Consider the following 24337-nt stretch of genomic DNA (forward strand, 5'->3'; position numbering starts at 1 on the left):
AACTACAAGCGAAGAAAACTCGTGTTTGCATAGGAAAAAATTTGTTGAAACACCGGTTTATCCTATATAACTGTATCTAACACGATACATTGTTTTGACAGTCGTCCTTACTCACGATTAGGCTCAACTTTGGAGAACCAAACCAATATCAGACTAAATTTACGTATTACCCTTCTGATGTCCAGATTTGTCGCAGTGGCCTTCCGATCAGCATGTCGCCTTTTGAATACATCTCGACCCCTGACCTCCAAACGTGACACACAGTACACGAGTGTCAGGAATTTCCTCGTAACACAATCAAAAACCAAGGACAAGTAAGTAATAACGTGTGTGTTACATAAACTTTTTCCTTGAAATTTCGATACTTTTATTTTCAACATATGTGTATTGAAGGATGCCAAAACATAGTGTGTGTGTGTGTATGTATGTATGTATGTATGTGTATATATATATATATATATATATATATATATATATATATATACCAAAATATCGCGTTGACCTATCCCTTTAGGCGCTCAATTTCACATAAAATTCCTTCCTTTCACTTCAATTTTATCAAGATACTATGACCGGTTGAAAAGAAAATTTTGGAAGTCGTAACCTTCTTGTTCCTTTGATTTTTAACTTACTTTTTCTCTTACCTAGTTTTATTTTCAATACTTTTTGTGGACTACATATTTTCATACTTTTTTATAAAACCGCGGCAGTTATTTCGAAGTTTCGACCTGTTGATCTTTGTCGGACATTTCGACGAAAGCTGAGAGACCGAAACTTCGAAATCACTATCACTTTCTGTATGTGTTTATTCATATATAATATATATAAATCTTGTTTGAGACATTTGACTGCAGCCATGCTGGGATACCGCCTTGAAGGGTTTTAGTCGAACACATTCATCTCTAGAATTTTTTTTTTAAGCTTAGTACTTATTCTATCGGTTTTTTTTTTTTGCCCAACTGCTATGTTACGGGGACATAAACACACCAACACCGGTTGTCAAGCGGTGGTGGGAAACAGAAACAGACACACACAGATATATACATATATGTAACGACAGGCTTCTTTCAGATTCCGTCTACCAAATCCACTCAGAAAGCCTTGGTTGGCCCAAGTCTATAGTAGAAGGCATTTGCACAAAGTGCCATGCAGTGAGACTGAAACTGGAACCATATGGTTGGAAAGTAAGCTTCATTCTACACAACTACGCCTGTAACTATATATATAATATATATGTGTGTGTGTGTATATATAGATAGATAGAGAGAGAGAGACACATACACACTCACATATATATATATATATATATATATATATATATATATATATATATATATACCTTCCTTCTTGTGACACTTGTGAAGACCTGTTGAGGCAAGTGAAAATCAAAACAAATCAAAATAGATGAACATCAATGGAATTTGTATCTTTGTGATACCAGTGCCGGTGGCACACAAGAAAACCATCCGAACGTGGCCGTAGCCAGTACCGCATCGACTGGCCTCCGTGCTGTGGGCACGTAACAAACACCATCCGATCGTGGCCGTTCGCCAGCCTCATCTGGCACCTGTGTCGGTGGCACATAAAAAACACCATCCGAGCGTGGCCGTTCGTCAGCCTCGTCTGGCACCTGTGTCGGTGGCACATAAAATCACCCACTACACTCTCGGAGTGGTTGGCGTTAGGAAGGGCATCCAGCTGTAGAAACACTGCCAGATCTGACTGGCCTGGTGCAGCCTTCGGGCTCCCCAGACCCCAGTTGAACCGTCCAACCCATGCTAGCATGGAAAGCGGACGTTAAATGATGATGATGATATATATATATATATATATATATATATATATATAATCGTTATTATTATAGAGTTGTCCAGACTTCTGTTGTGGCATGGTTTCTACAGCTGGATACCCTTCCTAATACCAACCACTTAACAGAGTATACTGGGTACTTCTTATGTGCCACTGGCATGGATGCATTTACACAGCTCCTGAAAGGACAAGCCTGTATGTATGGAAGAGCAAATTTACTTAGCTTGACATGCCTTTTCAAGTACAGCAAATCACCACATCTCCCAGTCCCTTGTCATTTCCTCAGTGAGGCCCAGCATATGAAGATCCTTTCTCACCACTTCATCCCATGTCTTGGTGGGTCTATCCCTTCCACAGTTTCTGCTCTTCTTTACGCAACTGTCCTCATCCATATGCATCACATGACCAATCCAGCACAGTCTTCTCTCTTGCACACAATGTCTGATGCCTTTTAAACTCAGTTTTCCACTTAAATCATTTGCACTCTGCCGTGTGTACACAGACATTACCCATCCAGTGGAGCATGCAAGCTTCTTTTCTTTCAAGCCTTTGCAAGTCCCCTTTAGTCAAAGGCCAGATTTCACTGCCATGTAACATAGCTGTTCATACACAAGCATCATACAATCTGCCTTTCATACTGAGAGGCCCTTAGTTACCAACAAAGGTGTAGATATATATGGCAAGTTTGTTTATGGGAATCGTTTTTGAGTATGCATTAAAAGCTCCTATTTTATTATGCAGGCTATGGCATAATGATACCAATTTGCAATAGTAGTTTCAAGGGGTTGTACTGAGCTATGCCGATATAATGTAGGATAAATATAGTCATGATAATAATAATCTATGGATAGAATTTATGAATATTTTAATGCATTGCTATGAATGTGTTCACAAATCACGTTTCTTACGATCATAGTCCATATTCCTGAGATGATTACTGTACAATCCATAATATCCATGGACATCTGGTGGATCTTAGTTCATGTGTTCATTTCATCAGGTGATACGGCATTAGAGTTAAAAGCAACGGATATATAATAGAAGGATGTTTATCAATTTTCACCTATCAAAAGGTTCATTGGGGTGTGTGGGCAGTTCTGCATGTATTTCACGTATTCCCTTCTCTTTGATATAGGAATATCCTTCAGTGATACATCCAAATTTATTCTTTCCAACCTGGAGTTTTGCATATAGTGACTTATTTACTCAAATGGATTATACAAGTCTGATATGAGGTTTGATGAATAGGTGTCTGGACTGGTGCTATAAAAACAAAACTACAACATGTACCAATTTGGCATTTAATCTCCTTCAAAGTAGTCCCCTTCAGAGACCACATACTTAATCCAGTGCTGTTTCCATTGATGGAAGTATTCCTGGAACTTGTTTTCTGGGATAATCAGCAAATGCCTCATCGCATTCAGTTTGATTTCGTTGACATCCTGAAATCTTCCTTTCAAACGGGATTTGATTTTTGGAAATAGGAAAAAGTCACAAGGGGCAAGATCTGGGGAATATGGTGGCTGTCGGACCTGGGGAATGCTGTGTCTAGCCAAAAACTGCTGCACAATTGCACCATGACAACACAATGGGCAGGTGTGTTGTCATGGTGCAATTGCCACTCACCGGATGCATGCAATTGTGACGTTTTCTGGCGAATACCATCCCACAAACGCCACAGAATATTACGGTAGTACTCTTTGTTTACCGTCTCACCAGGTGGAGCATACTTATGATGAACAATCCCCTTGTAGTTGAAGAAAACAGTCAACAGTATCTTCACATTACTTTAGTCTCAGAAGTTGGGGTCTTCCACTGTGAAGGCTGAGCCTTCATTTTGGGGTTAGAGCCATAGATCCATCACCTATTATGACTGTTTTCCAAAAAGTTTTCATCGTTCTTGACACCAGTGGTAGCTCATAGATAAAATTAGTTGGGGTGCTGCTTCAGAAAATTTTTAGGTGTTGTTTTAATATTGTGTAAAAGGAAACAAGCATATAAAAGGAATATTTATATATAAACTTGATCAGTTCACATTTTAATCACTGTGTTTAATTTGTTCACTGAATACCACTGCAAATTCCTTTTTCTTTTTTTTTTTTTTTTTTTTTTTTCAAAAATACCTCCTAAATCGCAAAATAAGGGGCGCAAATCTATCCTATTTTTCAAATCCTAGCAGCAACACTGAAGCTGGAAGCAGGATAATAATCTAATTCTACACTTTATCACATTCAAGAACATAAATATGTTTTTAAGCACAACACATGTGGTGTCAAAGAGACACTACCTTTCACCAGGCACTGTTGTTCACACAGTACTCTCTTTCCCTAGCTTGAAGCTTCCTATCTTGGAAATGTGAGCATGTGCACAACAGCCAAACCTCACGTCACTGGAACTGTGAAGTATACAGTTCTATACAAGGATTTTTGTATTTTTTCATAAACTAGGGGATGGCTACTGACATTAAGCTTAAGGATTATATAATCAACAAGTATAAAGAAAGAATTAAAGAAAAAAGGACTCGTTATATTGAATGTTATCGATAACATCAAGTGGAAATAGGGGGTGCTGCAGTTCCACAGTGCCTATACATTAGCTGCTACTACTCAACACAATCAAGGAGATCTTGTACAACTGAAACCTGAGTGTCTTTTTGGTCAGCTGAAAGCAGTTTTGGCACAAACTTGGCAGACATGCATCACTTACCCAAGTCTTCAGTGAATTATCACTGAGCTGAGCCGTAACTAATCTGCACATCCTCTGATAACTCACGGATGGTGATTTGATAATTTCCCCTCACAGCTGCATGCACATCTGTGATGTTTTTCGCAGTTCTGCTGGCTGTAGGTCTCCCAGAATGTTCGTCACTATCGACATTTTTTTGGCTATCTTGGAAACGTTTGAATCATTCATACACTTGTGTGTGGCTCATACACTTCGACTCCATACACTTTCTGCAACTTTGTGTTGTGCTCTGAGCAGGTATTGCCAAGCTTCTGGCAAAATTTGATGCAGATTCTCTGCTCAACTTACTCTGTCATGGTCAATGCGACAATCACGTGCTACATACATTTCTTCCAAGCACTGCTGTGAACAGTGGAAGTGAGGTAGAACTTAGTGTGCATGCACAGCAGAGTTCAAGGTCAGTCTATGCCAAGCAGCTTCACTCTGCGTGCTTTAGCTTCGTTACTATGCCAACAGTCCAGATACTTATTGATCTGATTGTGTATATCCTTTAGGTTTATTTATGGGAAGCATTTTGAGTATGCATATAAAGGCTCCTATCTTTTATTATGTTGGCTACAGCATAATGATACCAACTTGTAATAGTAGTTTTATGGGGTTGTTCTGAGTTGTGTCAATATAATGTAAGATAAATATAGTAATAATCATTCGTGGATGAAATTTATAAATATTTTAATGTATTGACACAAATTACATGTTTCTTAAGATCATAGTCCATAGAATAAGTACCAAACTTAAAAAGATAAATACTCGGGTTGATTAATTCGGCTAATATTCCTCAAGGTGGTGCCCTGCTGCAATCTAATGACTGAAACTGTATATACATATCTATTACATATATATATATATATATATATATGTATATATATATATATATATATTATATCTTTTACCTGCGTAAATTGGATTTTCTGTTTTGATAGGTATTTTTCCAATTTCTTTTTCATGATGGTAGTAGGGAACTTCTTGTGAAAAAGTTCCTTAAAAATTCATGATTCCCTCCCCTCTTATTCCTCACTATTTGAATCGATTTTGACCAATTTTTTTTCACTACACTTTTAAAATCTATGGGAGAAGTCTTTATGATAAAAGAAAAAAAATTTGAAAAGCTTTTTAGATGAAAAGGTATATGAATAAAGGGAGATTTAGCTGTTTGTAGCACATCCCATGATCACCTGATATGTTCCGCGTTTCTTTCCTTTCCTCCACCTGATACCAAGTGAGTCCATGAGTGTGTGCGTGTGCACATAAAAAAGAACTTATTTACTAACAGAAAAGTATGTTGTTGAAAGAAAAAATTTTTTGAAAATTTATAACTTTTTTCAAATACCCCACCTCCATCCTTTACTCCTTTTATAATTTTAAAGTATTAGAGATCCTGAGAAGGTCATTCCTGGGATTTTTCCACAGTGATTCAAAAAAGGTATGTAAAAGATAATTTATTTTAATAGCATACTTCCCTGTTAGTATGTTTTTTCTTACACAGACTGCTTTGTGTGGTGATGGTGGCGGTAATGGTGTTTTGAAATTTTAATTTTCAAAATTTTTCAACTAAATCTCCCTTAAATCACACCATTTTTTATCTGAAAATGCTTCTCCCATTGTTTTTAAGGGCATAGTTCAACAACAAAAAAATTGGTCAAAATCAGTTCATATGGTGTGCGGAAAAGAATTGGAAAAATCTCCATCAAAATAAAGATGCAACTTATGTGGGTGTCCTTATCTGAAACTCCACTATTTACATATCTATTTTATATATTTACACACACACACACACACACACACACACACACACACACACACACATAATGTTGGCTATGTCTGATTTTGGGCAAGGATTTGCACAAACATACATGCATTCACACACATATATATAGGTGTGTGTGAATCTATCTGTCTGTCTGTCTCAGACTATTCTTTTCCTTCTCTCTGGATCTTTCCTCTTTCTGACAAAGAGCCATGCTCAAAATGTCACCCCACTCCCCTTTTTTCCATCTTAAACTGAGCGTCAACCTAATACATTCACAGTGTACACGTCCTTTTGACTTTTGTTGCTTTGGTTTTTATTTTTATTTTCAATCTGCCTATATATATTTATATATTGTTTTTGGATTTGGTTTGCAAGATTCTTTATATGAGTTTGTGTGTTGAAGTATATTCTGTTGTCTCCCCAGACATATTCTAATTCCAAGAAAGTTAGAGGTTATGAATCCCACCAACTAAAGGATAATATCTATCCAATATACTGCTGGTAGAATACCCAATTATTAATACACAAGTGCTTTTTCATTGCATGGCAATTACATTACGAGTTTAATAAATGGGTGAGGGTAAAATTATTTTACCATTAATTTATAGAGCAATAAGAAAATGGAGGGGATCAATAGGTGGTATTCAACTTTTAGACATTATATTATGTCGGTTTATTTATTTACTAAAAGGACAATTATAACTATACACATACATGTATAACATTATGCTTTACATATATAATATATAAAATATATAACATATAGCAATAGAAATTGGGATAATATCTTACAGTTGTTTCAGCTAAGAGGCAAAAATACCTCATTCTACTTTTATCCCCCAGTGGACTGAAGTAATTAGTAGATGAAATTGAGGTACTTGGATGTTGCTCTAGGCTTCATCAGAGATTTTAGAAAGTACATAAGGTTAAGATATAAATATACACACATATACATACTTTTACATATACATACATATACATAAATATACATAAATACATATACCTACACTTAAATGTACATGCATATGTGCATGTATATGCATACAAATGAATCAATTATTATTAGATGCATTATATTTTTCATATTAGATAAAATATAAACAGAAGTGTGAGAAAGTTATTAGAGGAGTAATAATATTGTAAACTTTCTGATACCTCTGTTTATATTTTATCTAATATGAATAATATAATGCATCTAATAATAATAATTAATTCAAGTGTAGGTATATGTATTTATGTATATGTAAAAGTAAGTATATGTGCATGTATTTATATTTATAACTTAACCTTATGTTCTTTCTAAAATCTCTGACGAAGCCTAGAGAAACACCCAAGTACCTCAATTTCATCTAATTACTTCAGTCCACTGGAGTGATAAAAGTGAGGTATTTTTGCCTCTTGGCTGAAGCAGTTGTAATATATTATCTCAATTTCTATTTCTATGTTATATATTTTAATAATTACTGATATTTTTATATTTTATATATTATATATGTAAAGCATAATGTTATACATGTATGTATATTGTTATAATTTTCCTTTTAGTAAATAAATAGACATAATATGATGTCTAAAAGTTGATGAATACCACATATTGATCCCCTCCATTTTCTTATTGCTCTCTCTCTCTTTCTCTCTCTCTCTCTCTATTTCTCTCTATCTATCTATCTCGTCTTTCAGTGTCCATCTTCCATGTTGTTATTAGTTGGACAATTTTACATAGTCCAACACTTTAGAGGACTGCATCATGCTGTAGTGTCTGTTTTGACATGGTTTCTCTTGCTAGTTGGACACCCTAAGACACCCTTCCTAATGTCAGAAACCCTACAGAGTATATTGGGTATTGTTTTCCACTGCACTGTATATATAAAAAGCACCCACTACACTCTCGGAGTGTTTGGCGTTAGGAAGGGCATCCAGCTGTAGAAACTCTGCTAGATCAAGACTGGAGCCTGGTGCAGCCATCTGGTTGCCAGCCCTCAGTCAAAACCGTCCAACCCATGTTAGCATGGAAAATGGATGTTAAATGATGATGATAATGATTATATATATATATATATATAATAATGAAATTAATTGTATACAGTGCTCAGGTGCACCACAACTTGTCAGAAAGTGCATATAAAGTACATGCAGTAATGTAGAAATGTCTGGAAAGCGAACAATGTATGAGTCGGATACATGCTTGTGTGTGTATGGAGGGGAGAAAATCAGGTGTAGTGTTGGCGAATCTCAGGAAGCATGGAAGTTTTGAAGGATGCAGTGCTCCGACAACTAACAACTGATGCCGGCAGTTTGTTCCATGCTTCAGCAACTCTCAGCGTGAAAAAATGTTTCCTGAAGTCATGGGAGCTGTGCTGTTTTCTTACTTTGTAAATATGTCCATTGGTGTTAGATGGGTGGAGTTTGAAAAGGTGCTCAGAGTTATTGTTTGTACGATGGTTGATAATTTTATGGGTGTCTGCCAAGTCAGCTGCCAGACGTCGGAGTTTCAATGTGTCCATGCCCAGGGAAGTAAGGCGTTCAGGATATGGCAAATGCCTGATGGAGGGTATTCTTTTGGTTCCAGACGATTGATATCCTGGGCAAGATAGGGGTTCCAGACCGGTGATGCAAATTCCAGGTGAGGTCTTACCATAGCTATATAAAGCCGCAGATAGATAGCCGGAGAGTGGCTCACAAAGGATTTGGTGAGTGATGCCAAGACACCCTCAGCCTTCTTGACAATTTTAGCGATGTGTTTTGTCCAACGCAAATCACTATATTGTAGGCACACTTGTGGGTGTATCGTTGTGAAGCCTGCCTCCCAATCATATGGTCTCAGTTTTGGTTCCTCTGCACAGCATCTTGGCAGATATCTTCTACTATAGCCTATGTCTAACCAAAGCATTGTGAAAGGATTTGGTAGATAGAAACTAAAAGAAACCCTTCCTATGTGTTTGTCTCAGAAGTGTAATATGTTATAAATCTGTCTTCTGGCTATGTCCAGCATTTCCGAATAGAACTGAGCTGCAATAGCTAAACTAATATTTTGTTTGTCAAAGGAATGTTTAACTCTTTAGTATTTAAAACTGGTCATATCTGGTCAACATAATCTAACATTTTCATCTCAAACTGGCTGGTTCCATCCTCTCTCACTTACCCTACAATGTTATTCTAAAAAATAAACAATCCCAACATTGAAATCTCAAGGCTACAAACTAATGCATGATTATTTCAAATTATACTTGACTAATTTGAATGCTAAAGGGTTAAGTGATTAATAAATGTTTGAAGTAAATTTACAGTTAATAAAGCCTCTCCTGTGAAATTAACATCTGACCCTAGACAGAATCATAATGGCTGTATATGTCTTTACCTCATATTTTTATTGAGAAATACTTAAATGTAATCTGACTCCATAACATTTAATCTATGTTCTTTTTCTTTTTTTTTACATTATATTTTTCTCTCTTTCCTTTTTTAAATATAATTATTAATTGGTGAACTCCATGAAAATGCATCATATTTTCCCTAAAGTTCTGGCTGGCCTGGTTTCCTATTATCAATATTAGTACTAAGTCATAATGCATACAGCCATCCCACTATTCAGTACCTCTCTGTCAGCCCTTACACCCATCGAACATTTTCTCTTTCCCTTCACATACATTCTCTTATCTTATTGACACCACTTAACAGATAAGCTCTTTTAATTTTTTGGTTGTTGTTCTCTCTCTCTCAGTATGATTATTAATCAAAATAAATATTAACCAGTAAACTCGATGACAGTATGTCTTATTTTCTTCCAAATTTATGTCTAGACATGGATTCATATTGTATTTCAGTATCTCTATAACTATGAGGTCGTAATGCATGTAACCATCATGCTTGACTATATTCACTCCCTCTCTCTACTATGTGACCTCAGAATTCCTGGAGAAGGGAGAACACTCAATATGACCTAAAAATAAATGTACATTTATGTCAGGTCAGAGACCTAGTAACAAGAGGCCTGCTACTAATAATGATATAAGCTCATACAACCTGTCTGTCGACAACTAAACCAGGAACCCAACAGTCATTCAATTAGTGTGTATATATATGTATGTGCATATACATGTGTATGTAAAAGAACATTTACATTTGAGTGTGTGGAAGTGTTAGATAAATGTATGAGTGCACAGTAAAACCACTTGGAGAGGGGAAATTCCCAAATCCTGCCCCTACTGATTTGCAGGTATCTTTTTATTGAACAAGTGTAGGAAAAGTTCTCACAAAATCTGCCATTGTTTGTCACTGGATATTTAATTATAGTCCCACTAAGAGGGACTTAAACTAACTGGGTATTATATATTTAATTATAGATACTCACTGGGTGGAATATGTGTCATACAAGCACACATTGCATTAACGTGCAGATGTACATTGGGTACTAGGGTGGAATGAAAATTAAAAAATTGTGGAAATTGAAAATGCCTGAGGGCTAAAATGTTATATTTGATTTACTAGAAAAATGCTGAATTTTCGTTGAGATTGATCAAGAGCATTTACTTCCTCAAGCCCCATAAACTCCGAAAATGGGGGACTTTTGTAAATTTTTTACAATAGCAGAATTTGGGGTATTTGAGGGAGTAAATGCCCATGACTGATCTAAGTGAAAATTTAGCATTTTTCTAGTAATAATATATAGCAAGATTTTAGGCCTCAGGAATTTTCAATTTCCACAATTTTTTTTTATTTTCACTCCACCCTAGATTACACAATCTATACACCTGCACACACATACATGTCTGTTAGGGTGGAGTGAAAATAAGAAATTGTGGAAATTGAAAATGCTTGTGACCTAAAATCTTGCTATATATTATTACTAGAAAAATGCTAAATTTTTGCTTAGATCAGTCAAGGGCATTTACTCCCTCAAACCCCCAAACTCTACTATTATAATAAAATTACAAAACGTCTCCATTTTCGGAGTTTAGGGGGCTTGAGGGAGTAAATGCCCTTGATTGATCTCAGTAAAAATTTAGCTTTTTTCTAGTAATCAAATATAGCAACATTTTAGCCCTCAGACATTTTCAATTTCCACAATTTTTTATTTTCACTCTACCCTATAAGGTACTGGCATGTTTGTGTAGTTAAAAAGCTCGCTTTGCAACTATGTGGTTTTGGGTTCAATCCCACTGCACAGCACCTTGGGCAAGAGTTTTCTACTATAGCCCCAACTTGACCAATGCCATGTGAGTGGATTTGATAGACAGCTGTGGAAGCCTGTCATGTTTGTGTTTGTCCCCACTATTGCTTGATACCTAGCATTGAGTTGTTTGCAGTTTGGCCAAAGTGACTAATAGAATAAGTATCAAACTTCACAAAAATAAATATAGGGGTCGCTTTGCTTGACTAAACCCTCTAAGGTAGTACCCCTGCATGGCCACCGTCCACTGACTGAAACAGATAAAAGCATATCTCATCACCTTATCTTCATTCTCTTTGTTTTTAAGAAAGCCTTTTGATGATGGAACAGTGTCAACATATGCTTAACCACTTGGAAGCACATAGTCACAAATCTGCACATCATAGGCACTGAGTGTCTTTTCTTTTACTCGTTTCAGTCATTTGACTGTGGCCGTCTTGAAGGGTTTTTGTTGAATAAATCGCCCCTCCCCACCCCCAGTACTAATTTTTTTTTTTAAACCTAGTACTTATTCTATCATACTCATTTGCTGAACTGCTAAGTTATGGGGATGTAAACACACCAACACCAGTTGTCAAGCAGTGGTGGAGGAAAACAACAGATGTAAAGACACACACACACACACACACACACACACTCATATATATGATGGACTTCTTTCAGTTTTCATCTACCAGATCCACTCACAAAACTTTGGTCAGCCTGAGGCTATAATAGAAGACACTTGCCTATGGTGCTATGCAGTGAGACTGAACCTGGAACCATGTAGTTAGGAAGCAAGCTTCTTACCACACAGCCATGCCTGTTTTGGAACTGGCTTATTTGGGTGATGTTTTTTTGTGTCTGAGCCACCCTATTTAGAGTGTGCCCTGTTTATCTAGTTTTCAAGGAAGATGCTAGAGAAAGGTTGTCTGTCTAATTTCAGCTGCTTAATTTACTGTGGCAAGAAAGGAAAAAGGTAATAATTATAGTATTAAATTATATGTAGAAGAAGCAATCACACTTAACCTCTGTTCTTGGATTTTGTTACATCTAATCAACCAGAACTTAAAACAGTGCAAGGTTACATGAGTTCATCCTAAGTGAAAATAACTTCACATAATCAGTTCCATAGTAACTAAAAAAAATTATATTCACAATGTTAGCAATGTTTGCATCTTAGTGTCAAATTTGGCATCAATCATGGACTGTTATGTGATAAGTTCAAGCTTTCATTTTCGGGAAAGGTTTTAGGAATGGAATAACAGCTCATAAACCACATATGGGTAACCTTTTTCAAGAAGCAGACCACATGAGTTATGGCCCATTATTTGGTGGGCTGCACTACCAAAACATTTGAGGTAATTTTTTTATTAGGCATACCATTATGAAAGTCCCACTGGCCATAGGCTTCCCATGATTGTCCTAAATATATATTATAGATAAACTGGCACAGCCAAACACTTGAAAAACTTTCACCATTCCTGGGAAAACTTTGGGGACTAAGTATACTCTTTGAGAGCTGAGATGTTTGGATTCAATGAAACGAAACATAGTAATTGGTTTCATGGTAATAATGTTATGCTTAGCCATCTTCTAGAAATGAAAGACCTAAACTTGCAAAGTCAATTGCAAAATCTGTGTGGTTGGGAAGTTTATTTTATGTTCAGTCCTATTGCATGTCACCTTGGGCAAATGTTTTTTACTATGGCACCACCAAAGTGTTGTGAGTGGATTTTGTTGATGGAAACAAAATAAATCCATGTGTGTGAGTGTGTGTCCTTGTCTTGACATCATATGATTGTTATAAACAAGTCATATCATACAAGTAGTGTCATTAATTTCTAATATTTTGCAAAAATCCGTCAAGCCATGCTCAGAAACCAGTGAAGATTGGCAACAGAAAGGGCATCTAGCTGTAGATCTGCCTCAATAAACTGTGTCCATCTAATTCATGCAAGTATTGAAAAGTGGACATGAAAATGATAAGGAGATAACTGTGCAATGAGAGTCAAGGAAAATTCAAAACAAGAGGTAGTCCGATATCTCCCAGAAATTCAAATTCTGTACAATAGAAGACCTTAGATGTGTGTGTACACACATGTACATATCATCATTGTTTCACATCTGCTATCCTTAGGTTGGACAGTTCAATAGGGTTGGAGGACCACATCTTGCTCCACTGTGTCAGTTTTTGCATGGTTTCTACAACTGGATGCCCTTCTTACTGTCAACTCCTTTATAGAGTGTACTGGGTGCATTTTTGTGATACTAACACTAACAAGATCACCATGCAGTCAGAAAGCTAAAGAGAGTATAGTGGCTTTATGCTAGGTGTTGAGAGGTTAAAGTATGATAGAAGGGACAGGAACAGGTTTGTTGTTGTAGAGAAGATATCCCACATTATATATGGGTGGGTGAGAGTATTTGGGGTGGAACGTGGTGATGGTGAGATGTCAGTGTATCCTCAGAAAATATGAAAGCAGAGACCATGGGGACAGAAGATCAATAAAAGTGTGTGTGTGTGTGTGTGTATACTTGTTGAACTTTAACTCCTCCTTCTACAATCCAGTTTAAGTGAAATAGCCAATTTATTTATGTTTTATATTTATTCATTCAATTATGATTAAATGCCTGCAAATCCAATTGTGTAATATGCATTATATAACAGGCATGGCTATATCATTTTTTCTCATCCATGTCTATACATTATGTTTGTCACATGCTTGTTGTTGAAACAATCTTAAACTATGGAATAAAGTAATGCCAGCTACTCCATTCTTTACTTATTTTATACACGCACACACACGCACGCACACACACACACACACACACACACATTAATATATGCAAATAAAGTGTGTGGGTGTGGTGGAAGTTAACTTGTGCCTGAGTACAACTACTTCTTGATACATGATAAATTTCTTGGATGTTTAAACTACCTTTTCTATGTTTTTTAGAGTATTAACTATTAAGGCTAAAACTGCTGCCATCTATTTAATGTATGCAGTATTATACACTTGACTACATTACCACAATTATTCACAGCTATTTAAAACCATATTTCATTGTACTATTATTGTTTAATATTTATTTTTATTGCCGATGCTGTTAACTCTTAGGATTACAATATATTTCATTGATCGAGATGGAGACCGTATTACTGTGACTGCCAATATTGATGAAACACTTCTTGATGTGGCTCTGAGGAATGATATTGACCTTGAAGGTATTTATCTATCGATTCAATTTGCAGCAAAAGCTATTTTTCTTCCCCCTTTTTGTGTTTCAGGGTAACCATATATTTTGTGACCAGTGATGGCAACAAAATTGCAACAGAGGCCAAAGTAAATAGCACTTTGTTGGACTCTATTATTGACAACGACCTTGATTTTGATGGCTTCGGTTAGTGATTTTCTATTTCTCTGCAGGAATATTTCATCTTCTCTCTAAATTCTTCTCTCTTCTGTCTCAGTTTCATTTACCAAAATGTATTGCAATATAGACATTTATTCTTTGTAATATAGTGGAATTTGAAAACTGCCATATTCTCTCATGGAGCTGTATTATTGAGTTTATTCTTCCTTCATATGAACAATATGGCCAGATGGTTAAGAAATCTGCTTCACAACCATGATATCCCAGGTTCACTGCTTAGTATCTTAGGAAAATGTTGTTTTCTATAACTTTCAAGTGATCCGTAGTTTGAGTGAAAATGAATAAGCAAAAACTGTATAGAAATTTAACCAGTGGATTGTACCTGTGATTCAAAAAAAAGCTTTATCTCACTCTGTCATGATGATTAAGTCTGAAAATTATATAAAGAGTACACATGACTGTGGAATACTCAGCCATTTACACATTAATTCAGGAGCAGAAATTCAGTTGCTCAAACAACTGAATCCTCACTCTCGAATAATGGAGTTCTACCTCCACTATTCTTTCACTTTTCTTACTTGCGTTGTGTTCAAGTAGGAATAAGTAGAATTCAGGGTCTTGTCTAGGACACAGTGCACCACCAATGCTAAGATATAAATACTTAGTTCTTTAACTGGGGTGTGAATAACTTATTTAATTGGTTATTACAGCATCACTATGTTATAATAATATGGGGTTATTCTGGTAAGTGTTTTCAGAGTTTAGATATTGTATTAAAATTCTCCATAAACCTCTTGTAAAAACTCTACATAAGCTTTTGATGATTACCATATTTGATGGCATGAAAGACGCATGAACATTATATATACCCCAATTTCAGCAGCACATGTTCAAGGAAAAAAAAAGTTTTTCATTCATTAGCCCTTTAGCATTCAAATCACTCTGTCAAATGTGATGCTCACTTATCCATAATGTTTGAATTAAATATCCATTATCTTGTAGCTTTGAGATTTCAATAACATAATTGTTTATTTTTCAAATAATATTGTAGTGTAGGTGTGTGAGTGAAGGTATATGGTTTAGTGATTAGAGTATTCAGCTCATGATCATAAAGTTGTGATAACTGGTAGTACATTGTGTCCTTGAGCAAGACACTTTATTTCATGTTGCTTCAGTCCACTAATATGGAAAAAAATTGTAGTACTTGTATTTCAAAAGGTCAGCCTTGTCACATCCTGTGTCATGCTGAATCTCCTTCAGAATTACATTAATGGTATGTGTGTCTGTGGAGTGCTCAGCCACTTGCACATTAATTTCATGATCAAGTTGTTCCATTGATCGGATCAACCAGAACCCTTGTTGTTGTAACCAATGGAGTGCCAGTTAGTTAGTAGGTGTGTGAGATCAGATCTGTCCAGTTTTAACATAGAACAAATAGAATACTTGAGCTGGATATGGCCAATTTAAATGCTGAAGTGTTAAAGCGTGTATTATAGGCCCAGCTTCATATATAGGACCTAGAATGATGTTTTGAGACAATGTTTTTGAAAAAAGGGTCTTATATGCTATCAAATAAGTTAGTTTACATAAGATTTAGATTAATATACTATATGATGGCAGTGTTTCACATCTATAAACAATATCTTACAAGTAAACAGATTTGAAAAAACATTCTTTTTCACTTGTGATTTAATGTGCAAAGTGGATTTATATTTCACTGCATATATTCTAAGATTTTTTGATAAACCAGAATTTTTTTATTAGTGCAGTGATATACAGGACTGGTAAATATCATGGTGTGGATAATTTAAACAAATAGCTCTTTGTAGCTTAGAATGCTTGCTCACTCTAAGCTTGCATGTTCATTCCTGCATGACAGTTTATCTCTTAATGTGTCAACTGTTTTTCTCCAAGGAAATTTAGTTTGAATTGGCAGAGCTTAAAAAAAAAAGAAAACAATAAGTAGGGGAAAAGCCCATTAAAATTTATCCAATGGAAAATTTATATGCTTCTTAACAAACATTGAAATAAATACTCCAAACTTGATTCTAGTCACTACCTCCTGCAAACATGAAAATGCTCACCAATGAGGGAACCTGTAAGTGCTTTCCTGACATATTAGAAATAACTACTAAAGCTCCATCAAATCACTCTTAACCTCTGAAGAAAAAATACCACTTACATACGATAATATAGTTTGTGATGCAATGTCTGATAATAAGAGGAGTTTATCGTGGCTGCTCAACCAGGGCTGGCCAGGGGTTAAGAACAACACTAAAACCATAGGTACTGAGACACAAACTTCTATCTGTTTCCAACTAACATCTGTTTCCAACTAACCAACCTGACTACATATTCAGTTCCAACTTTGGCACAAAATCTGGTGCTTATGTTTATGTACTGTTCACTATTTCTGTTCAAAAAATTAACCATCATGATCAAAAAATTAACCATCATGTTTAATTAACCATCATGATAAAAAAATTAACCATCTTTAAAATTCCTATCCCATGATTACCTCTCTCCAATTTTATATTGCTTTCTTAATTCTTTCAATCATATTTAATCCTTTCCATTATCTTATATCCAATATCAGATTCCTTAAGCAATAATATACAAGTTCCCCTAAATCCCCAATTCCAATTTTCTTCATGAATTAATTCATCAAGATGAAGGCGGCAAATGTCCCTGAGCTTATATGTTATCATAGACTGATATTATTGAAATGCAATTAATGTTCTACTCAATATCTCTGGGTAGGTGTCTTTTGGGAAAATGTGATTTGGAAGAGAATTCCAAAAGTTTAAAATTCTAGAGAGGAAGGACTGGTTAATGCAGCGTCTTTGAAATGAGACATTTTGAATAAATAAGAGCTTGCAAGATGAGTGAAAGTAGCAAGCAGTTTAGTTCAGAGAAGCTGGGGCTTTTGAAATAGAGATTAAGGTGTTGGTGAGTGAATATTTACCAATCATATAGATTTGTTTTTTTTTTCTTTGTTTTTTTTTTTTGTACGTGTGTGTGCTTTAGAATGTTTGTATAACTGCAACACCATCCCTGATGCTAAATTTATTGGTCTTACCAGAGGGAGGTAGCTTTATGCTAGGAGATGTGGGGGTAAAATATGAGAGAAGGATCCAGGGTAGAACAGGACTCCTGCTGTAAAGGGGTCATTAGGCTACTCGCACTTTAGAGGAGAATGTGTAGGAAGTTGGGTGGTGCAAGAAATAAAAAAAAAAATAATGGTGATGAGGCATCTGGGTAAACCCTCAGGATATGGGATGAGTAGATGTTAGTGAGGGCTGAAAGAATTGGGGTTGTGGGTGGAGGCTGCAAGAGTGCGTGGGAGTGATGGGAATGAGTGAGGCAGTGAATAAAATGAAGAATAAGTGTTGAGGGAATGATAAGTAGTGGAGATAGGGAGTAGTAGATGACAACTGTAGATATTGGGTAGGGTTGAGGGGTGGATGTAGTGAGTGGTGGATAAAGTTTTAATTGTGTATAGCCTAATACTAGACACAGTGAGGTATGAGATTATTTCTTTATTGTATGCAGTGTTTGGGTCTTTGTGTTATTGAAAGAGACAACAGCATCATGTAATTGATTCTGAGGTTTCTGTTCCTGAAAGCAGCTCAAGTTTAATGAGGCATCTAGGTTACATATAGAGGGCACTTCTGTGCAAAAGGTTATGGATTAGGGAAGAATGAATGTTATTAGAGATGTTGAGAAGAAGCAAGACATTACAGGGAGACAAGTGTAGGGGAGGACATAAACTCAAGACACTCCAGAGTTGATAGTATGGGTCAGTGAGAGGCTAGTCAGCACACAGTGTTGGTATGATCTAACAGGAAGACTGTAGTCCAGGAGATAAAAAGATGGATGAAGCCCATAAATAGGCAGCTTATCTAGTAATGCCAGACAAGGTCAAATATTTTGCTGATGTCAAGTACAACAACACTGTTTTTGGTGAAGTTCTCAATTGCAAGGCACTGGTATTCTGTGGCATAGGAAACCAGGTCCCTTGTAGATCAAGCTTTATGGTAGCTGTACTGAAGAGGGAGAGAGACTTAAGGTATTGAAGACAGTGATAGTTAATTTTTTTAATGGCATAATCAGAGGCGGAAGAGCTGCATCCATGATGATTTTTCAGCACCTCCAAAACTAGCAGTAGGATGCCATTTATTTGTTGCAGAAAAAAAAAGGTACTAACCATACCAGCCAACATCTTGAATATAAGAGATGAATCATTCTCCATCTGCTTATATAGAAGAAAATATAGTCCTTCATCTTTGAAACACATCTCTTCACCTGATCTATTTGAATTATGAATGTGATAGTTAGTTCCCTAAAATAAACAATGACAATATGTAGAAAGTAATGCCATTTATACTTGCATTTGTATCATTATCATCATATGTATATACACCTAAGTTCATATTCGTATGTACTAATAATACTTATTCCTGCAGTAAACTTAGATATTTTCATTGTACTTAACCTGGCTTGACTTGTATAAAAGATAAGTTACAACTATATCCAAATTTAATGTAAAGTATAAAAGCCATCTCAATATGGCTAACCACAAAGCGGGGTGTTACTGTAGCTTTTTAGCCCCAGGAGATCGTCTCCAGCTGGCTTTAGACACACTTTCTGTACCCTTAAGGTATTTGCAAAGGGAGGCCATCCCTTTCTCGTAAGCCTGAGTGATACGCACCGGACCGGTTTCGAGATTATTGTCTCTTATCAACGGGCGGTAATCACCAGATCACGATGAAAGACAAGGCCTGCAAATATATGAGTTTTTCTAGTGATGTCTGCCACTGATTTCGATGATCTCCTGGGGCTAAAAAGCTACAGTAACACCCCTCCTTTGTGGTTAGCCATATTGCGATGGCTTTTATACTTTACATTGTCGAGTGATTACTGTTTACATCTCGTTCTGAGAATTAATAATGCTTACAGTCAGTCTTTCGAAATCAGTGGCAGACATCACTAGAAAAACTCTTATATATTTGCAGGCCTTGTCTTTCATCATGATCTGGTGATTACCGCCCGTTGATAAGAGACAATAATCTAGAAAACCTGTCTGGTGCGTATCACTCAGGCTTACAAGAAAGGGATGGCCTCCCTTTGCAAATACCTTAAGGGCACAGAAAGTGTGTCTAAAGCCAGCTGGAAACGATGATCTCCTGGGGCTAAAAAGCTACAGTAACACTCCCCTTTGTGGTTAGCCATATTGAGATGGCTTTTATACTTTACATTGTCGATGATTACTGTTTACATCTCGTTCTGAGATTTAATAATGCTATATCCAAATCGTTGCTATCAAATTTATGACTGAAGATGCATGATGATATATTGGTATTTTATTACACATATGTTGATAGGAACATCTTTTTCTTCTTAAATCTGGTCTAGGAATCTGGTTTGGTTATCATTGTCATTGGGTGATATATCTCCCAATGACTAGCACCCACAAGACTCAGTTGTTCTCCTTTACCAATTTTCAATAATCTTTTTGAAAATTCTTCACGAAATAATACAAAATTTACTAAAATGTATTGAAACAGTATTTTGCCTAAAAGAGAGATAAATTGAATTCTTTCCATTCTGTATTTGATGGCATAAAAGAGCAATGACATGTTAGATGCAGCCCAATTTCAGTAATGCATATTCAGGAAAAAAGTTTTTAGTATATTAGGCGCAGGCTTGGCTGTGTGGTAAGTAACTTGCTTCTCAAGCACATAATTCCAGGTTCAGTCCCACTGTTTGGCACCTTGGACAAATGTCTTCTACTATAGCCTCAGGCCAACCAAAGCCTTGTTAGTTGATTTGGTAGACAGAAACACACACATACATACATACACGCACACACATATATATATGTATAGATTTATGTGTATGTCTGTGTTTGTCCACAACCACCATTGCTTGACAACTGATGTTGGTGTGTTTATGTCCCCATAACTTAGCAGTTTGGCAAAAGAAACCAATAGAATAAGTACTAGGCTTACAAAGAATAAGTCCTGGAGTTGGCTGCTTTGCCTAAAAAACCCTTTAAGGTGGTGCTCCAGCATGGTCACAATCAAAATGACAAGTAAAAAAAATAAGAGAATATTAGCTTATGGGTACCCCAACTTTGTATATAAGACCCAGGGTAAATTATTGAGACATTTTTCTGGGAAAAAGTGTCTTGTATACCATCAAATATGGTATTGATAGCTGACATAGAATATTCTTTTCTACTCTAGGCACAAGGCCCGAAATTTTTGGAGAGGGGGTTAATCAATTAGATGAGCCCCAGTACACAACTGGTACTTAATTTATCGACCCCAAAAGGATGAAAAGCAAAGTTGACCGCAGTGGAATTTGAACGCAACGTAGACAGATGAAATATTGCTAAGCATTTCACCTGGCATGCTAACATGCTGACATGTAGAATATTGAGAACTAAATCCCACTACCAACACCACCAAAATCTTTATGCTCCCTTGCCAATGTTTAGAGCTTTTTTTTCTTTTGTTTTTTCAATTAAGATATATGGCTTGTCTTTGTGTTCTTTCTGAATTGCAATTTTGTTGTGATATGGCCCGACGGGCTTCCGTGCCGGTGGCATGTAAAAAGCACCATCCAATCGTGACCGTTTGCCAGCTTCACCTGGCCCCTGTGCCGGTGACATGTAAAAAGCACCATCCGACCGTGGCCATTTGCCAGCCCCATCTGGCACCTGTGCCGGTGGCACGTAAAAAGCACCCACTACACTCACGGAGTGGTTGGCGTTAGGAAGGGCATCCAGCCGTAGAAACATTGCCAGACCAGACTGGGCCTGGTGCAGTCTTCTGGCTTCCCAGACCCCAGTTGAACCGTCCAACCCATGCTAGCATGGCAAGCAGACGCTAAATGATGATGATGATGATGATGATGGCACTTCTCCTTAAATTCTGAAATCATCTTCAAATGCAGCTTTTGTTGCAGCTTTCAACATTTAAATTATGGTTGAAAATGTCTAATTTAAATTATTTTAATAGAATTCTATATTTAAGAGATGAGGAATTATGTACCTTATTTACTTTTGGCGGATATTTGTCCTCCTCTTGTTTGTTGTTAACACAACATTTTGGCTGATATACCAAGGTTCAAAATTTCCCTAAGACACCTGATGAAGGCTGGAGGGTATATCAGCCGAAACGCTGTGTTAATGAACAAGATGAGGACAAATATCTGTCAAATGTAAATAATCTAAATATTTTAGTTACCTGAAAGCTGTTTTTTTATGCCAGTTTATTGAAGTAGTTAATTGCTGTGTCTTCAGTTTCTTTTTTTTCTTTTTTTCCCTGATAGCATCAGAAGATATATCATTTTCTGCTTAATTGAATCTTCTTGTTTTCAAAATCCTCTGATATATTTAAACAAAATGTTTTATATATATATATATATATATATATATATATATATATATATATATATATATATATATATATATATATAATTAAAATAAGCAACAAGGATATCCAGAGGTAATGCAGTACAATCGTTTCATGTGACTCCATTTAATTGAACAATGCAAACATTACATCAATTTAAAATGTAGAGCAATCTTCAGCTGCATAAAAATATAGAATGTAATTAAATTCTATATTCAAATGGAGTCGCATGAAACGATTGTACTGCATTACCTCTGCATATCCTTGTTGCTTATTTTAATTATAATCACCCCATTTTGAATTATATGGATAATAACCATACTAAATTCTGGTGCCTTCAACTTAAGTACCATATTTATCTGAATCTAAATTTTACTAAACTTATATATATATATATATATATATATATATATATATATATATATATTGTTGTATAAGATTATTTGAAATTTTATATATGCATGGCTGTATTGTAAGATACTTGCTTCCCAGCCACATGATTCTGGTTTCAGTCCCACTGTGTGGCACCTTGGCCAAGTGTCTTCTGCTATAGCCTTGGCCCAACCAAAGCTTTGTGAGTGGATTTAGTTGATGGAAACTGAAAGAAGCCCATCATATATATATATATATATATATCTATATATATATATATATATATATATATATATATATATATATATATATGTGTGTGTATGTATATCTATGTGTGTATGTCTTTGTATCTGTGTTTGTCCCCACCTCACTGCTTGACAAAGATGTTGCTGTGTTTACATCCCTGTAACTTAGTAGTTCGGTGAAAGAGACTTATAGAATAAGTACTAGGCTTAAAAAAATAAGTCCTGGGGTTGATTTGTTTGACTAAAAGAAACCCTTCAAGACAGTACTCTAACATGGCTACAGTCAAATGACTGAAAAAAAAACGAAAAGAATATTTATATGTTACTGTATATATATATATATATATATATATATATATTACGTACATGTATGTTTGTCTTTACACTTGTGTTGTATAAGATTATTCGAGTGTATTAGTTTTCATTATCTTTCTTAACAACACTAACTTAAGAGTAGCATATGGAATCAACATTGCAAACATGCAGATATAAGATGTCCACCATGTTGGCTCCATTTAGATATCACTGTTTGATCAACACTGATGCTGTGACATACAATCCTAATATTTATACCTACAAACTTATTTTCCTTTTGAAAATAATTTTGTTTGCTGAAAAACCTTAGACGTCTTTACTTAACAGTTGATCAACTTCAGTTTAGCTACATTACTATGTCGTCTTACATACACACCATTTTGTTGGTGAGCTCCCTTGTTCTGCTGTTCTTGTATAGTACCAATGTAGGGGATTGGAAAATATTTGAATCAATATTCTAGCTGTGACTATTCTATTTTCTTTGGGATATGTTACCTTAAAGACATGTGATTTTTTTTTTGTTTTTTTTTACACATATATCAGTGAAATTTCTCATGTACTTTTGCTGTCTTTGTTAGGAGCCTGTGAAGGTACTATGGCCTGTTCCACTTGTCACGTAATATTACCCAAACACATATACAATGCTGAATTACCATCAGATGAAGAACAAGATTTATTAGATATGGCCTATGGCTTAACAGATACGTAAGTACTTCTTCATTATTTAATATTACAGCAGGATGTCTTTCAGACAGTAACTCCTCAAACAGGAGATTGGAGGAATTGTATAAATTCTATATATAAATTGTATAAATTTTATAATTTTCCTAATTATTAACTATAAATACAATAGTTCAAGTTATTAAAGTAAAATAACTGATATCATTTCAAGTAAATACCTTTCTATCAACTGGTAACATTTTTGTCTCATTTTGTAGGTCTCGCCTTGGTTGTCAGGTTTATGTCACAGAGGATATGGACGGCGTTGAGATAAAGATTCCTACAGAAACAAACGATATACGAGGATTTTCTTAGAACTTGGTTGTTTAAATTTTATACATCCTGTAAAATAGTTTGAAGAAAATAAATTAATAAAATTTCACTATAATCTTGTTCTAAATGCAGAATATTGTTTTGTACTTAAAAAAACAAA

The 24337-nt window shown here is 35.6% G+C and overlaps 1 protein-coding gene across 2 annotated transcripts; it reads left to right on the forward strand.

Moving 5' to 3' along the window:
• Positions 1-7: 7 nt before the first annotated feature.
• On the forward strand, positions 8-24287 carry LOC115231373 (2Fe-2S ferredoxin). 2 transcript variants are annotated; one of them, XM_036499472.1, is made up of 4 exons: positions 8-314; positions 14576-14682; positions 23763-23889; positions 24123-24287. In XM_036499472.1, exons 1-4 carry the CDS (start codon positions 178-180, stop codon positions 24217-24219), a joined length of 468 nt encoding a protein of 155 aa, XP_036355365.1. In that variant the 5' UTR covers positions 8-177; the 3' UTR covers positions 24220-24287. The 2 variants fall into 2 exon arrangements, with proteins under 2 accessions (XP_036355365.1, XP_029657279.1); XM_029801419.2 differs by lacking the exon at positions 14576-14682 and adding an exon at positions 14746-14858.
• The last annotated feature ends 50 nt before the right edge of the window (positions 24288-24337 follow it).

This window comes from Octopus sinensis, linkage group LG2, assembly GCF_006345805.1.
Source record: "Octopus sinensis linkage group LG2, ASM634580v1, whole genome shotgun sequence".
Classification (NCBI taxonomy): domain Eukaryota; kingdom Metazoa; phylum Mollusca; class Cephalopoda; order Octopoda; family Octopodidae; genus Octopus; species Octopus sinensis.